We start from the raw sequence: 17785 nt of genomic DNA, 5'->3' as shown, positions 1-17785 counted from the left end.
CACTTTGAACTCCCCGCCCCCCTCGCCTTCGGTAATCCCTGCAAAATTCCCTTTTCCAGAATCGCGAGTCTCAAGGCGAAGCGAGAGAGCGTGCGCGCAATCTTTGACCAGAACCGGGGAGATTTAAGGTAGCAATTTGTTTACAACTTTCACTCTGCTCTCTTGCCGCTGGAGGTGAAGCACGACATTCGGTGAGATTTCTTTGCTATGGAAACTTAACCCGGTGAATGAAAGCAAAGCCTGTGTGTGTGTGTGTGTGTGTGTGTGAAGGGGGCTGGGGGTGTTAGGTAGGAATGTAAAGTATTGGAATTGTTTTTTTCTTCTCTGAAACTTTTGCAGAGCTTGGACAGAAAATTAAATCCAAAGGAAAGAAAGAGATGTGGAAAGGCGGGGGGGGACCCAGAGATCACCAAGGAGGATGGGAGGGAAACAGAGAAATAATCCCGGGTAACTTTAATTAGAGATGTGTAAAGCACAAACACAGACCCCAGGAAAAAGTGGCTTCGAGGCGGGAGGGGAAAAAGAGGACTCTCTCACTCTCTCTCTCTCTGCCACTAAGGAGCCGCGGACACCCACACACCCCCTCGCACACATGCATAACTAACATTCTCCCAGCATTTTATTGGCGACTCTTCCCTTTCAACCACCACCACCCCTTTCGGAGAAAAGGAAATTCCGGCGAGGAAGCCCCAGCTCGGGAAAGCACCTTGGCTATCTGCTCCAAGGCGAAGCCTGCATCACAGTAGCTCGGCCGCTGCAGATATTCCGGATCGGGAGGCGCGGCGCGTCTGTTCCCGCCGGTCCTCCTCCGCCTCCTCCCCGGCTGATCCGGCTCTCTGCAGCCGCCGCCGCCGCCTCCATCGCCGCTGCTGTTCTCCGGCTCGGAGGCATTAACAGCTGAGGCCATGTTGCCGCCGCACAGCCGGGGCTGCCGCCGCCGCCGCTGCTGTTGTTCTGGCGACCCAGGGGCTGCGTCCCGCGCGGTTCCCCCCAGCGCGCTGCTGCTGCTGCTGCTCCGGGGCGATCCAGCGGGACCGGGGGTGGGCTGGCTCGGGGGCGACGCTCTGCTGCTGCTGCTGACAGACCACTTCTTCATACCGAATTGGCTGCTGCTGCTGCTGCTGAAGTCGCTGCCCTAGCTGCTCCCGGCGAGTCAGACCCCGAGCCTTCCATTGCAACATTTCGCGAGGATCCGGAGGTCGCCGCCGCCGCCGCCGCCGCGTCCCACATCCAGTGTGCGAGGGTGAGCGGGGCCAGGCGCTCTCGGCGGGCTCGCCTTCCCCCCGCCTCGTCCTCTCGGGCTGCGGTCGCTCTCCAGGCTCCTCACCGTCCGGCCGCGGGAAGAAAAGCCAGACTCCCCCTCCGGTCTCCTTTTCCTCGCCGAAGCAGAAGGGGGCTTGAAGGGAGCCTTGATCTCAGCGCTGGTGGCGGCGGCGGCGGTGCTGCTGCTGCTGCGGCGGCTGTGGCTTCTCCTCGGTCTCGGTGGGCTGTATCATTCTGTCTGGGTGCAGCAGCGCTGTCTCTTAAGATCTCCCCGGGCTCCCCGTCTCCTCGAGATGCGTGTGTCTCTCGCTCTTTCTTCCTCTGCGTGTATGCAGCAGCAGGCAGCAGCTCCCTTGCTTCAATAGCTGAGATGAAGGAGGGGAGGAGGTGGGGGGGAAAGGCACTCTCTACATTTGGATAAAGAGGAGGAGGAGGAGGGGTGAAAGGGAGAGGGGAGAGCGCGGGGAGGGGGGCCGAGAGAGAGAACTGAAATCCCGCCCCTGGGGCTGTCAGATGGCTTGGGTTTCTGGCCTGCGATTGGCTCGACGAGGGCAGAAATTACTCAGCAAACATGACTATTATTAGCTGCTTAGCAACAGCTCACCAAAGTAGAGAGACCACCCAGGCAGGCGAGCCTTGTGTGTGCATCTCCAACTTCAGGGGAGCCGTAAAGAGAGCCAGTCTTCTTTGCATGCAATACTTCCATTAAGGAATGCTTCTCTTTTTTTCCTCTCTCTCTCGCTCACTCCACTCATTTCTCTCTCCCCCCCCTTCCTCCTTTTTTCTTTTCACGAAAGTGTGTGTGTTAAGCAGAAGGAAAGACCGTGGAAGGCGGCGGCGGAGGGGGGTTTAAGGGGGGGAGAGTTGCGTTTTAAAAAACTAACATACTGTACTGAATTTCCTCACGATCGACCTACTAAAATAAATCTCGGTTTATTTATTCCCCCCCCCCCTTTAAGAGGAAAGTGGGACCGTGGGGTTGGGGGCAGTGCGGAGAGAGAAAAAGGAGGCAGAGAGACTAGCGATACCCGAAGCCTTTAAAAGAAAATCCCTTTAGAGACACTTTGGCCTCAAGCTGCAGCGAATACTGGGGGGTCCAAGATGAATTCCTAGACTTGCACAAATAATGACTGCGGTGCGCAGAGCCAGATATTTCTCTCTCCTCCTCTTTTTCTTTTTTTGTGAACCGAAAAGAGAAGCCTGCGTTCCTTACAAGAAAACAGGCAGCTGTATTAAGAAAAAGACCACAATGAAACCTTAATACTTGAAATAACAGATTGAAAAGCCGAAAGCAGGCAAGTTGCTCGCTTCAGGGCTGGGGGCGGGCGATCCAGTTTTTATAATCCTTAAGAGCAAAAGTCTTGCTGGCGGATGCTTTAAAGCTCCAGACCGCTATAGAAATAATTGCACCATCTCTCCATATTTCCTCGTGTTGTTTTTAACATCAGTCGCGATACACGCGCGCGTGCGCATATATTAAACCGCATGGTGTGGTCTTTAATGTGGGGTTTTTTTGCGGGGATAACACGATTACCGTCCTCGTACGTGGTGTAACCGGAATATCATGTTTCCCTTTTATTTTTCAAATGTTTAGTTTGCTACTCTACAGATTACCCAGAGCGAAATTGCGTCCTAGTTACTCGACCGCCGCCGCCGCCGCCGCGACCCCGGGCAGAATTCAGAGCGTGGAAATTCTGCCCTGCAAAAAGAACGCGAGATCCTCGTGTCGTATGTATGTCCTCCTCCTCCTCCTCCCGCCACCTCCGTGAAGCCGCGTTCCCTCTCTCCCCCCCCCCCCTCTTTCCACTTTTCGGCTCGGAAAAGTTTTAGTGTTGGTGGAGGGAGTGAAATGGGAGAGTGTTGCTTTAAGGAGAAAGCTTGTGTGTATTCATTGAGGGAAAGACCGGGGCGAGGGGGGGGGTGGCAGCACCGCACATTCAGAGAAAAGGAGGCCGGCCCCGGGGGCGGGCTGAGGCTTTCACGTGACTGACTGGCTCGAGGTTGTGCAAACAAGGCTGGGCTTCCCTTCCGCACGAAATCTGGCTGCTGCAGTGCCGCCTCTTCGCTTTAGCGCGCAGAAGGCGAAGCGCACGGGAGTCCAGTCCGGCTCCGAGCAGCTAAGCGGGAAAGGAGGCACCGCGCCGTCCCACCCCTTTCTCCCCCCCCCCCCAGAGAAAAATGCCAGACAAGCCATAGTACATTCCTAAAGGAGGGCTCTCCCCTTCACGCTGCCCAATAGCAAGCCGCGACCATTCCTGCTAGCCAATGGCGAGGCGACAGAGGACTTTTCCATTCAGTTCTGCGCTACATTTCGGGGGGTGGCGTTTTGCTGCGCCCGCCGGGCTCGGGGGATCAGAGCGCCGGATTCGCACCGGCCTGACCCTGATCTCAAATGCTCAGCGCCTCGCTCTGCAGATCTTTCTCCGAAAAGCAGTTGTTGCGGCGAAAGAGATGTCCGGTTATCGGTTCCTCTCTCCGCGCCTCCCCGGTTGGCACCAGCGGCAACCACGCAAAAAAGCGCGCTGGTTTCTAAAGAAGTCTCGTTCCTCCCAAGGCACGTGTTGACTTTTTGCAGAGAGGCAATTGCAAGGCGAGGAAAGCTCCTGCTAATCATAAAAACCCCATAAGGATAATTAAATTGGGATGGGGAAACTAGCTGGGAATTGCATTAGGGCTGCGATCCGCAAACCGCTTCCTCCGGAGCAAACACTTAAATAAATCCCAGTGGAACTTCGACCTTGCTTGTCGACATCAGAGAGTGGTTACTGGTGTCGCAGTGTCTATTGTTCAAGAAGTGGCAGTTTTAACCATTTGCAGGCTACCGATCCGCATCAGCCGCTAACGCAACGCAAGGGGTTTGTGGATTGGTCTGAACGTGAATATTTGTGCTCTGCGAGCAAGCCCTCGCAGGGGAGAGGCTGTTTAGTGACAGAGCGCGTGTTCAACGCTCACTGTCGCCAGATACGGCTGAGAAAGACTCTTGCTTGAACCCTTGCAGAACCGCTGTTACAAATACACCAGTCGGTGGCAAACCTTTATTCTGAATGTGGCGGTGATTTGGAATCACTACCCTACTCCAGTTTCACCTTGTCAGTCACTCATGCGGATTAAAATGCCACCCACACACGAGAAAGCACGTATTGGAAATCAGGCGGTGGTAGTTACAGCACGTTAACCAGTCTCGAGTAAGGTACCAGTACTTACTGCCTGGAATAAAATTGGCGTGATGCATGTGGGAACTGGGAAGACAAAAGCAAAATACTGCTAGATACAGGACTCGCGGGATAAAGCCGTGTATAATTCCCCGAAGCAACAATACCTAAGGGGTATCCCATAATAGCATCCCTTGGTTGGCGTGCTACCACCGTCCTCCTCTACTTCTCTGCCAGCTTTTCAAGCATCAATAAATTCCCAGTCCTAGAACAGGGTTTACTTCCGAGCTAACATGAGCAGGATAAAGCTGCAAAGAAGTCCCTCCCCGGGGCGGGGGTCACACTTCTGTGGGCCTGCTCTCCCTTTTGCATAATTCCCCATTACAGGCTAACCCCTCCCCGCGCCCTTTTCCTTTCCAAAGCCCTCGCCCTATGCCGGTTAAAATGTTGGTCCCCAAACACAACCTGGCGGCTCAAATTTAACAAGCCCTATCTTAATATCCTCCCCCTCCCTCTGCCCCCCTCTCCCTGTGGTCTGGTTAATTTCATACACAAGAGATGAATTACCGAAGGGATCTAATTGGCCTTGTTTCTGCAATATTGTGTGTGTGTGTGTCTCCGTGTAAAAGTCTCCTCTCGACGTGGGTGGTCGGAGCGGAGGACGTCTCCAATTTGCCTCCTGGCTGATGCGCACGAAAGAGCGCGGCCTCCTTCCTCGCGAGCACGTTGCCCCTGATCCATCTGTCCTCCCTTCTTTACATTGGTCCGCATTGTTACCTTTAATATGCATGGCCCGCGCATGTAGCTTGCGCCTGGGCAGCAGGATTTGTCAACTTCAAGGAATCGCGAGGCGGCTCCTGCGGATTTAAGGGAGACGGAGCGCTGCCTTTGTGTGTGTGCTATTGGGCTCCACGGGCCCGGCCTGCCTGCCTGCCGTTCTTCGGCGTCTTGCTTTTTCCACGTGGCCTGGGAGAATGGAGGGACGAGGCAAGGCCTGCAGCGGGCCCGGGCCAGCCATCGCTCCAGCTGGCCTTTTCTTTCTCGCCTGGTTGCAGCGGGATCTGCATTTCATTAGAAACCTTCCCTTGGCGCCACAACAATCGCCCTTGCAAGCAATCTCGGTGCACCGGGACCAGCCACCATAGAGAAGTCCTCCTAGGTGGCGAGAGAACTTCCAGAGTTTCGATCTGTCCTTGCCATGCCGAGGTCGTAAAGCGAGGCCTTGCAGCATCCGGTTACATTCATAAAAAGAGACGACGTTGAAATAAACCACCTGCCTTCACGTGGGGGCGGGGAGGGGAGAGGGAGGCAAGACGTGAAACGCTTCAAGGAGTTGGCATGAGTGTGTTTGCATCCTCTTTCACGGTGCAGCCTGAGCCAATGCGTGTTTTGTTAGAGGAAAGTCCCCGGCCTTACTCACTGGGAGTACAGGTAATTTGCAAAGCTTTAAGCGTGCAGCGTGTTTTTTGTCCCCCCCCCCCAATATCCCCCCAACCTATCACAACAACCGAAGAATGAAGTATTTGTTCCTTCTTGAGAAATGCTAAGAGAGAATGTCAGTGGCAGAGATAGAACTGTCACTGAAATGAGACCTGGAACAGACAGGTGTGTGCCTCTGTGTGTATTACAGAGACCACCACACCGCTTCTCACCTTGAGAAGAGTCGATCTCCCTGCGTCTTAAGCAATGATTTGAACCAAGGTTGGCCACGGCTCAACCTGTTGGCAATTTCAGGACAACTCTGAATAAGTACTAATAATGAGCTGGATCCAGGCATCCCCTTGAAATCAATGGGGCTTGAGTTAGTAATGACTAAGGAGTCATTGCATTTACTCAAAGTAGGCATACTGTACATAGGAGGAGGGATTTAAGGCAAAAAAATCGGGACTGAGCAGTTTTAGATGTGGGTACACGCGTGTTTCTGTGCATGTATGAACAAGGACACGCGTGACTTTCCTAACTTAGTACAGGCTTGCTTTTTGCACTTGAACAAAGCCCATCGCTAACAGACTGAGTGTGTTGTGATGAGATTCACGTTTGCCTGGAGGGCTTCCACTTCGGCATCCTGGGCGGCTGCAGCAGTAGCAGCAGCAGCAGCGTCCGCGGAGAGGCTTTTGCAAAGAGCGAGCCGGGGCTTGGGAAAGGCCCCCGAACGGCAGGACTCAAGCCGCCCTCGCCTCGGCCCCCGCCCGCCTTCCTTCTGGGTCCCCTCCTCGGCAGCGTCAGAAAGGGAACCGCTCGAGCCAACTTGTCAAAATAATGCGGCTAATTACCCCTGATCTCCTTTAATGGCAAGCTGCTTCGCACGCCACAAAGGAGCGAAGGAGGGATCTGCAGCGCCTACGCGCAGGAAAGCAGGCGGGTCGCCCCGCAGAGATCTCCGGGCGAGAGGGCCACCAAAGGCCCCGAGAGCCCCGAGTTCACCAGGGAGGGAGGAGGGAGTTCGTCAGGATGGGAGGCCCCTGGGCTAAGGAGCATGGGAAGGGCATCCCAGTTAGGGAGGAGGCACCCGTGCAAACGGAAACCCTCTGGGCTGGCGAGCCAAACCCCACAGATAGGTTTGTACCAGGGGGGCAGCATCACAATTTCCAGGAAAACTTGGAACTGCCTCTCTTCATTCTGAAAGAAGACCTTCTTAATGCAACAAGAAAAGGACATTTTTTAAAGCCTGAGTTTCTAGTCCTCAAGGTGGTTTTAGTGGTTTGCTTGTTTTTAAAGATGAGAGTAGAAAGGTTACAAGATGGAAAGAAAGGCAGAGCAGCGTCTGTGGAAGATGGATTTTTTTTTTTTTTTTGGCCTTCCAAAGGTACACATAGTATCTTGCACCTGGCACCTGGCAAATCCCCTGTATGACTGTACAGTGATTAAAGTGTAGGAGCACTGTTGCACAGTATGTTGTAGAGAAAAAAATGAGAAAGACACCACCACCAGCAGCTGAAAGGGTGGTCCCAGATTTAAAAGCAGGATGCATCTGAGAAGATTGACAGCTATTACTCTAAGGTCTATCCAGCTATATGGACAGTACACAGATGTATGCCCTCTGCCAAACTCCAGAGTCCTCCCTCCACCTTCCACTGAACAGTCAGTCTACCATCCTGAGGATTAGAAACTCAGGCTTAAAACAATAAATAAATTTCGCAGTAATAGGAAAGCTCTGCCACCCCCAGCTGTTGCTGGACTCCAACTCCCATGGCAATTGGTCAGGACTGATTGCAACTTTGGCAATACCTGGAGGGTCACAAGTCCTGACCCCCACACACAACATAGTGTCTTTTAAAATGAGAAAAACCAGTCCTAAGCTCTCCTAGAAGTCAGCCTTCTGACTGGGGACTTCCTACCTCTCAAAACCCAGGACTTGGTGCTGACAGAGACTATTTGGTTGTGGTTACTTTGTATTTGGGGATGCGGGTGGCGCTGTGGATTAAACCACAGAGCCTAGGACTTGCCGATCAGCGGTCGGCGGTTCGAATCCCTGCGACGGGGTGAGCTCCCGTTGCTCGGTCCCTGCTCCTGCCCACCTAGCAGTTCGAAAGCACGTCAAAGTGCGAGTAGATAAATAGGTACCGCTCCGGCGGGAAGGTAAACGGCGTTTCCATGCGCTGCTCTGGTTTGCCAGAAGCGGCTTAGTCATGCTGGCCACATGACCCGGAAGCTGTACACCGGCTCCCTTGGCCACTAAAGCAAGATGAGCGCCGCAACCCCAGAGTCGTTTGCGACTGGACTGGTCAGGGGTCCCTTTACCCTTTACCTTTACTTTGTATTTGGGGTTTTCAGTGGTGCTGTTTTCTTTCTTAATAAAAACATACATGAAATTATCTTCACATGATAAGCTGTAAGATATAACCCATAGAAAAACGAGTGATTCTGTTGGAGGGCCCAAAGTCAGTATTTCCAACTTTTATCTTTGTGTGTCTCAGGTATGACAAATCTTCATGCATTTACATACACACACCCACACCATCCCCAAATATGCATTTTGGGAAGAGAGATCAGTTTTCCTTTTCAATCTGAAATTTATCACTCTCTTAAGTGAAGGCCAAGAAGAGGGGAGATGCTTGAATTTTTAAGTGTAAGGTAAAACAGCTGGTGTTCAGCAGTCAGTTATCTCCTAGCTTTTCAAGAATGAAAGCAAAGGAGAGGGAGGCAGATGGTAAAAGGAGAGACCTCAGCAAAGGGAAAATGCTTTGAAAATTTGCTGTCCAGCATCATCAGCCCCATTAAAACTAAGCAGTTGCTTTTTTCTTGACTGTGCCACTTCAGGCTACAGGAGTGGAACCCATTTGTGTTCTGCTTTTCTAAGAGAAAAGCTCTTGCATGTGGAAAATCACAATGTTGAAGTGATGGGATAAACCAATCTCTCTCACCCATACTCTTTTTCTTTGTAAAGGGGAAGTTTACTTATTTCTCTCTCTCTCTCTCTCTCTCTCTCTCTCTCTCTCTCTCTCTCATGTGTGTGTGTGTGTGTGTTGAGGAACTGCATTATTCAGACATCGCATCTTCCATCTGTAGCCAAGGTGTACTACTTGAATCCATCGTTTGTATAGACTAGACTGCCTCTCATCAGCTGACCACAGGTTCAGGGGTAAGGGGCTTAATGTTTTCTTTCCTGGACCAGTCAACTGATCTATGCATTACATAAACAGAATGAGGTAGGAGGACTGGGAAGCAGTAAATTTTTGTACCATTTCAGGGTACAGGTGGAGGGAATCATATTCTGAATGCTCTCCAAAACTTATCTTTTAGTTGTGTTGGAAGCAATTTTGAAAGTGGGGAGGGATATTCCCTCTCCTCAGTACTGTTATGCAAAATGAGCCTCATTTCCCAATTCCTGCATATGGTAAGCTAGCACATCAAAAGACAAAAAATGTAATCCTTTTGATAATGGTTAAGAGCAGTAGACTTGTAATCTGGTGAACCAGGTTCGCGTCTCCACTCCTCCACATGCAGCTGCGGGGTGACCTTGGGCCAGTCACACTTCTCTGAAATCTCTCAGCCCCACTCACCTCACAGAGTGTTTGTTGTGGGGGAGGAAGGGAAAGGAGATTGTTAGCCACTTTGAGACTCCTTAGGGTAGTGATAAAGCGGGATATCAAATCCAAACTCTTCTTCTACCCTACCTGCAGTCTGAGACAACATAGTCTAGAATTCTAGCACTTCCTAGAATAAGGCCTGAAACATACCTGAAGCAATCATCTAGCTGAGGCCAGAGTCTGCCTAGATAAGATACTTCATCAGAACCACGTTTATGCTACTTAGGGTTCCATGATGGAAGAAAGGTGAGATATAAGGGGGAGAAACTGCAGGAGATGAAGGGTTTTGTGGCTCTCCTTGCAATGTGTAAGAATCCCAGTTTTAATCCTGTGCTTTGCTAGAGAAAAAGCTGAAGTTGCCCCGGTCAACACAGGAACACGGGAAGCTGCCTATACCGAGACAGAACATTGTACCATCTAGCTCAGTATTGTAAGTTGAGTAGAAATGGGCAGCTGTTTCATTCATTCTCAGCCCTCTCTGCATCCAGCATGAATACTCTACCACTGAACTATCACCCAGTGGGTCATAGTTTTCCTCTGAAGAGCTCTTCTCCATCTTGCTTGTTCATCCTGCCTCCCATTAGGCAAAAGGCAGGTTTTAATGCCTATGATCTCTGCCAAAGAGCAAATTGGTCACGGTGTGTTTGTGTTGCCTCGCAATGCAATCCCATTGACCCACGGCTGGATCCACACGTTTACTGGAGATAGAGGCATGAGAAATGAAAAGGAAGTAAAGCAATTCAGTCTCAGTGCCTGCCTTTCAGGCTGCTAATCCGGTTTAGACATCACGCCTCCATCTCTGAATGGACTGCGGCAAAGGGAGAAGAAATAAAAGGTGGGTGGGTGTGATAAGGATAAAATCAGTGAGGACAGAGATATTTTAATTCATAGAATTCTGCCCTGTCAGTTTTCCATCTGCTACATCCTGAAAGCAATTAGGAAAGGGAAATTAAAAAAGGGGGGGGGGCTTCTTCCCCACTTTCCTTTCCAATACTCCCAGTGCAAATGGAAAACCTCATTTCCCAGTGCCTTGCAAGAGTATTACAACCCTGTGCCACAATCTGTAAATAAACGAATAAAAAAATCAGATTGATGAATCAGAAAAGTTATTTCCTTTTTACAGAACCTTACTTAGGTGTGTGGATGTGTCCATTAACCAAAGTCTCTGGGGATGGCCCCCCGCTCTGGTTTTATTTTTAACTACCTTGAATCTGTACTGCCAGATTTTTATTTATTTATTTATTTATTTTGTAAAGAAACCCATTTTCCAGGAAGAGAGCCCAGACTGTCCTATGGAAGCTTCTGCAGACAACAGTCCCATTGATTTCTGAAGGACTTGGAACACAGGTACACCTACTGAACACACCGTGCCCTGTAAACTGTGGACTCACAGTTTGCTTGAGGAAAACAGAAAAGAAGCATGGGAATGCAAACCCACTGTTGAGAAGTCCCCTGTTCTAAATGGGGTACCAACAGCCCCGGAAGACAGGTTGCACAAAAGCCAAGGTTAGGTTGGAAGGCTCCACTATCTAGCATGTTTAGAATGGTTCCCAAACAACCCACACTGCCAGTGTGGTCCAGAGTGCTGCTAGAGGACCCTGGAGAAGGATGTCTGGGTTCCAAGCCTTGAGGGCACCCACAAAACTCACTGTGTGGCCCTGTCACTGCCTTTGCAATAGGAATAGGAACCTTTGGCTTGCCCGATATTGTTGGACTACAACCCCCATCAGCCTTAGCTATTCTTAGCCATGCTGGCTGAGGTTGATGGGAGCTGTAGTTCATCAACACCTGGCCAAAGGTTCCCCACTCGCTCCCCACAACATCAACAGTGCTAAAGAAACAGGGCAGGACTTCGGGGGGAGATGTCTGTTCAGCAAACTGTTCAGGAGGGTCCTGACACTCTGCAGGGCTGGCTTTTCACACCTGGCAGTAAATGAAGTAATTCATCTTGCCCTCTGAAGGAGGGGCACCTCTAAGACCTTTATCCCCAGAGTCTGGAATGACACAACTACATCCCTGTTTTTAAAAAGGGAAAGGTTACTGATACCTACCGCAAACCTCACCTACTCCCCTGCCTCCACCATTCCCAAATGGACTTCGTTGCCATGATTGATGCATTATGAAATGTTACTCCTATGCATGCCACGCCAAGGTCTGGGGAGAGTGCGCTGGGGAGTAAGGGATCAGTTATTAAATAAGAGGTGTGCAAACAACCGGTAGGGTTCTCCTTTTTAATCGCTGGTTTTCTATTACCTGCCAAAGTTTGGCTTCATGTTTCATGACGAAAACGTCCCATCCTGTCGAGGAGACAACTGTTAAATCCTAAGCTTAACAGTCTTAAACGGGACGTCCGACGGATCACCGCCACTACTAACGAGCAGCGACCCGTGGCTAGATCACACACGCACACAGGGATCCCTCTCTCCCTGATCACCACGACAGTAGATTGGAAGACACGTCCGGAAAGAGCCCATCTTCCCCCTCTCCGCACTGCGCTTGCTCGGAAGCAAGCCCCATTCTGACGTGCAGGGACCCCCAACAATCGTGTTTGAGTCCCTCGCGAAGCCAAGATCAAGCTACAAGCCGCTTACTCCAGAGTAGCCTCAGAGAAGTTGGGGGGGGGATGATGCTGCAAAGCTCGTGGGAAAAGAAGAGCCCCAAACTAAGTAATACGAAGTTTGTGTTCAGACAAGGATTGTAAATCAATCAGATCCACAACTTGGCAAACTCGCCTCCCCTTTTTGTTTTAAATGCCAGTTAAAGGTAATCCTGGGGTGTTGTTTTTTGCTGGAGGGGGGTGAGAGAAGGCAACCCCAGCAGACACACACGACTTAATCCTCCCTGAAACACAACAAAATCCAACGCGCTGTCCAGCAAATTTTTCTCCCAGGGAAACAAATCTCTCCCTCCCTCTCCCTCTCCCTCTCTCTCTCTCTCTCATTCCCGGGGAGGGGGACTCCTCGCGGGCGGAAGGCAGGGTGGCGACCCTATCCAAGCGTGAAAATAGGATCCCCGAGACCTCCTTGGACGCGAATTATCACCGATCAGTTCCGTCCTCGCCACCCCCAGCGGCAGCCGCCCTCCTCGCCCCCACCGCGAAACGAGACGCTGCCTGCCTGGGGGGCTGTGTGTTCCTGCAGTGACAGGAGCCAGGCGAGGCTGCCTCCCCTCCGCCTCCTCTCCCCCAAGCAAAAAGCCATCCTGGGTTTCCTTCCTCTTGTTTCACCGCCCCCCCGCCCGTGCCAGGATTTGCCCTCTGCCAGGAGATCTTTCTCTCTCTGGATCCCCGCTCCCACCCACGGGTGCCCCCCTTCCTGTTTCATTTCCCAGCCCAGAGGCCATTTTCCGTTGCATCTCTTACCATCTCCCCGCTGAGCCCCTCGGTGGGGCAGGGTGAGCTCCCGGTGGGGCTGGCCAATTTCATTCAGTGCTGCTGCCGCCGCCGCCGCCGAGGCAGAGGACTTCGATAGGAGCACATCGGTTTTCTTCTTTCCCTTTCCCTGATCCTTTTCCTGCTTGCCTTCAAAGCTCTCTTCTTGCCCGCCGCTTCCCCTCCACCTTCTCTCCCGCACCTCCTCCCGGTCTCCGAAAGGGAACAGAAAGTGTAAAAAAATAATAATAATAATCCTCCTCCTAGGTTGCAGGCATTCTGCAGAGTGCAGAGCGGGCTCACAATTGCATGCCTGTTTCTATTAAGCGCTCCATCGTCCTCTCCATGTGGGTGGTCTGGCTTTCTCAATAGGCAGGACCTGTCAGGGTCACGTGATGGATCCGAAAAACTTCACCCTTTTTACAATAAACTCCAGGAAAGCAAAGTAAACCAACGTAACGTGCTATCAGCGCAGACCTCCTTGGGTAAACAGGCAGGCCAGCTTCCCCGAGATGGTCCCTGGAGTAGATCCCAAGCATGAAATTGACAAAGTGGTAACAACAGCCCTCTGCCCCCCCCTTCCCTCCCTCCCTACGACCCTTTTCTTCTCCGCCTCTCTCTTTCCCCCTCTATGTTCATTTGAAATCATCACCCATCTCAGCAGAACATACAAATCTTCTTTCATTCTTGGGCATAATTCGCTTTAGCCTCCCTTCCTTTCTTGTCCTGGAAGCAGAATAAAGTTGTTGGTTTTTGTTGTTGTTGTTGTTGCAAGATGGGGGGGGGCAGGTGCTGGAATGCAGAGCCCCTTCTTAAAATAAATACAGGGTTGAATGTAAAACGAAGAGAAAAAGGGGTCCAGAGTTTTCCCTCTGCTGAAATGTTTACCCATTCCACCTAGTGCTTGGTTTACAAATGTTGGACCCTTCGGGATTTATTTATGTCAATCCTTGCATTTTTTTCCTTCTTGTTCCTTGAAAGTTTCACTAGGAAGAAGTCTTTGCCTCAAAAGTGGCAAGCACACAATGCAAAACAAATTGATGACACCAATGATGGAAGATATCACTGGTCTAATCAGTCATGACTTTTGTCTGTTTTGTCATTACTGGGTATCTCACATTTTCAGATAGCCTTGGGTTTTCAGAGGTGGAAAAAGAATAAAAACAGCCTACGGCCTATACTGGCAGCAACTGGGTATAATAACAGCATTATGAAATGGGTGGGGTTTGTTTGTTTTTAAAAGCACATCTTATTTAATTGATTCAAACATGGGAATCAGAACTGTCTTATGACAACCACTAGTAACAACTTATTATGAAACCAAGAAGGAATTGTTTCAGTAGTGCTTCAACTGTATGTTTCCTGCTGCTACTGAACAGAACATTATTTGTCCAACAGGAGCAACATCCTTATTATAAAAAATCTCTCTTTGGCTCAAATGGAAAAAGGTGGTCATCTCAGAAACTCGAAATCGTAAAGGTTTGTTCTGTAAAGGTTTCTATAAGCATCATATTGATGAATTAGTAGCAGCAACAGAACCCTTTCCAATGAACTGAGTCCTGTGGATGGACTTGAATAGACATCCCCAGTTTCTTAATTTGATTTATTTCAGTGTTTTTTTTTAATTATTGCATTTGACTCTCACCCTCGTCACTGTGTCCTCACATCAGCCCTGTGAGGTAGGTTAGGGTGAAAGACTGTGACTGGCCCAAGGTCAACCAATGAGCTTCATGACCAAGTAAGAACCCCCCAGATCCAACACTTTAACATTATACTGGTTCACATTTTAACTGCATAGCCTAGGCCAAGTCACTTTTTTTCAATCTCAGTTCTCCATCTGTAAAATGGGAAAAATGGTCACCTTCCCAGGGGTTCTGGAAAAGAGAAATACAATTTTCCTACCCAATAGTTAGGGTAGGACAGAGCATCCCCATGCAAATGGAAAGTAACTCTCAATATCTTCTGCACTATCACAGCATATTGGGGAATATACACTGTTTGCAGGGTTGGGTGGATGCTAGCCATGGTAGATGCAACATGACTCTGCAGTACTTTATGAAACTCTGTAGAGCTTTATGGAACTTGATGGCTGTGGCTCAGTAATAGAGCACATGTTTTGCACCTTGATTCAATCAGTAGCATCCCCAGGTAGATGTGGAAGGCACTTCACCTGATATCTTGAATAATGTCAGTCAGTGTAGATCAGAGACGGACAACCTGAGGTCCTCCAGCCATCACCCATCAGCCTCAGCCAGCATTCCAAATTAGGAATCATGGGAGCTGTAGTCAAACATCTGAAAAGTCACAGGTTGCCCATACTGGATGTAGACAATACTGAGCTAGACGAACCCATGTTCTGACTCTCTATAAGGCTGCTTCCTATGTTCCTTTCCCCCACCATGGAATTGTGATGCTTCTGGTGGCTGCCTAGCCTGCCTAGGTAGACCTAGTCCTGTTTACATACTAATAGTTGTATCCGGAAGGGACGCGGGTGGCGCTGTGGGTTAAACCACAGAGCCTAGGACTTGCTGATCAGAAGGTTGGTGGTTCGAATCCCTGCGACGGGGTGAGCTCCCGTTGTTCGGTCCCAGCTCCTGTCAACCTAGCAGTTTGAAAGCACGTCAAAGTGCAGTAGATAAATAGGTACTGCTCTGGTGGGAAGGTAAACGGTGTTTCCGTGTGCTGCTCTGGTTCGCCAGAAGTGGCTTAGTCAAGCCTATAGAGCGAGATGAGCACCGCAACCCCAGAGTCGGCCACGACTGGACCTAATGGTCAGGGGTCCCTTTACCTTTTAGTTGTATCCGGACATTTCCCTCTGCTGACAGAAGGCTCTTTGATTGAGTAGAAGGTTCCATAGGGTGTATATATATATATATATATATATATATATATATATATATATATGGATATGGCAAAGTTGCCTTTTCTCCTGCAGACCCCTACAACTGACTACCCCCGTGTACCAATCCTCTTGAGCAGATTTGGCAGGGGGGCAAGGGGGGGCACAGGGGGTGGCAGAGAGGAGGGTGAATAAGCAAAAGTTACTTCCTTGTGGTTGCCTTGATCCAACCACCTGCTCCCCAACCTCAGTGAAACCAGCGCTCCCAGCCAGGAAACCTGGGGGTGGGTGGGCCTTTCCCCCAAAGAGCGCTCCCCAAGTCTGCCCAGGAAGAACCCTTGGGGCGGGTCCCTGATTTTCCTGCAGCAGAGGAACCCCTCCTGAAGCTGGGCTCAGACAGCTCTGAAAAGCATAAGGTAAAGGTAAAGGGACCCCTGGCCATTAGGTCCAGTCGTGGCTGACTCTGGGGTTGCGGCGCTCATCTCGCTTTATTGGCCAAGGGAGCCAGCGTACAGCTTCCAGGTCATGTGGCCAGCATGACTAAGCCGCTTCTGATGAACCAGAGCAGCGCATGGAAACGCCGTTTACCTTTCCGCAGGAGCGGTACCTATTTATCTACTTGCACTTTGATGTGCTTTCAAACTGCTAGGTTGGCAGGAGCAGGGACTGAGCAATGGGAGCTCACCCCGTTGCGGGGATTCGAACTGCCGACCTTCTGATCAGCAAGCCCTAGGCTCTGTGGTTTAACCCACAGCGCCACCCGCGTCCCTCCTGAAAAGCATAAACACCAGAAAACTGAGGCTCAGGCAGTGGGTCAGTGAAGGAATGCATACCTAAGAATGTCATGTCAACACACTGCCCAAGAGTGAAGGGTTCTTTGGGAGTACCTGCAGTTCTCTACAGAGTCCACGATTCCTCTAGAGAGCAGACTTAACCACCTTTTTCAGCCTGGGAGGCCACGCTTTATAAACCTCCAGCTGAGGTCTGGCTCCGTAGTCATGCAATCTAACTGTCTTTAACTGCTGACCTTTGCCCCCCATCACTCTACCTCTGAATTATATGTAGCTCAGGACTACTCTCTGGTTTCTGACCTCGGTTTCACCTTGGCTTTGCTTTCAATAAGGCTACCCTTATTACGGCTTGTGTTTTTGACCAGATCCTTTGGTGGACCTGCTGTGTGGTCTTACCTGAGCCCAGTTAACAGACAGTGACCCAACCAGCTGTAGGACACCCACCCTTTCTTCTAAGCCAATGTGGTGTAGTGGTTAAAAGCAGTAGTCTCGTAATCTGGGGAACCGGGTTCGATTCCCTGCTCCTCCACATGCAGCTGCTGGGTGACCTTGGGCCAGTCACACTTCTCTGAAGTCTCTCAGCCCCACTCACCTCACAGAGTGTTTGTTGTGGGGGAGGAAGGGAAAGGAGAATGTTAGCCGCTTTGAGACTCCTTCGGGTAGTGATAAAGCGGGATATCAAATCCAAACTCTTCTTCTTCTCCTAACACTGAGGGCTGGAAACCTTTTCAGTCTGAGGGCTCCATTCCATATGGGCAAATCTCTGGGGACCACATGTAGAAGTGGGTGGAGGCAATAGATATGACTCTTAATTTTGTACAGTTGGGTTACATTCCAGCCATGCTGGAATACACGCCCCCCTCACCCCTTGTACCATCCAAACAAGCAAGAGGTGTTCCCATAGTTCAAGATCACATTCTGACTGCAAAAACACTCAAGGAAGGTGTAGAGCAGAGCTTGTAAGGGATGTTGGCTGAGGAGAGTTGAAGGCTAGATAGAGAGGTCAAGGGAGCTGAATTCAATCTCCTGTCCTGGCAGAAGCCCGTTCTGGATCAAACAGCCTTCTGTCAGTGGAGGGACATGACTGGATACATCCACAAAAAGTTGTCGGTGTGTGCACGTGTGTGCATGGACACACACACACAGTCCAAATAGTCTAGTACTGAACCAATAATATTTAGGTCACAATACATTGCTTTAAGGCACATGTGTCCCACTGATTTTAGTGAAATTTGAATATACATAACTGTGGAGGATAGTAAACTTACTTTCAAAAAAGCTCTACAGATTTAAATCGACCTTTGGTTTGGATGTTCATTGATTTCTATGATATTTAATTC

The 17785-nt window shown here is 50.3% G+C and overlaps 1 protein-coding gene and 1 long non-coding RNA gene across 3 annotated transcripts in view; one reads left to right on the top strand and one right to left on the bottom strand.

Moving 5' to 3' along the window:
- The window catches only part of PTCH1 (patched 1), a 109077-nt gene extending 95532 nt beyond the window's left edge, over nucleotides 1-13545 (bottom strand). The window contains exon 1 of one of the 2 annotated variants that reach the window (XM_083576494.1): nucleotides 12807-13545. In XM_083576494.1, the coding sequence (XP_083432620.1) occupies nucleotides 12807-12869 (63 nt within the window). In that variant the 5' untranslated portion in view covers nucleotides 12870-13545. Of the gene's footprint in view, nucleotides 1-706; nucleotides 1680-12806 lie in introns of those variants that run through there. The other variant, XM_083576493.1, reaches the window with a different exon arrangement.
- Nucleotides 4281-11868, top strand: LOC310745071. Its single transcript, XR_014539892.1, has 4 exons — nucleotides 4281-5757; nucleotides 5814-5846; nucleotides 10702-10792; nucleotides 11708-11868. It is a non-coding gene; the product is annotated as an uncharacterized lncRNA (long non-coding RNA).
- Nucleotides 13546-17785: the final 4240 nt, after the last annotated feature.

The sequence above is a fragment of the Podarcis filfolensis genome (genome assembly GCF_964270895.1).
Source record: "Podarcis filfolensis genome assembly, chromosome: 11".
NCBI classification, from domain to species: Eukaryota; Metazoa; Chordata; class Lepidosauria; order Squamata; family Lacertidae; genus Podarcis; species Podarcis filfolensis.
The sequence above is the reverse complement of the archived record's forward strand: the minus strand, read 5'-3'. Positions and strand labels throughout refer to the sequence as shown.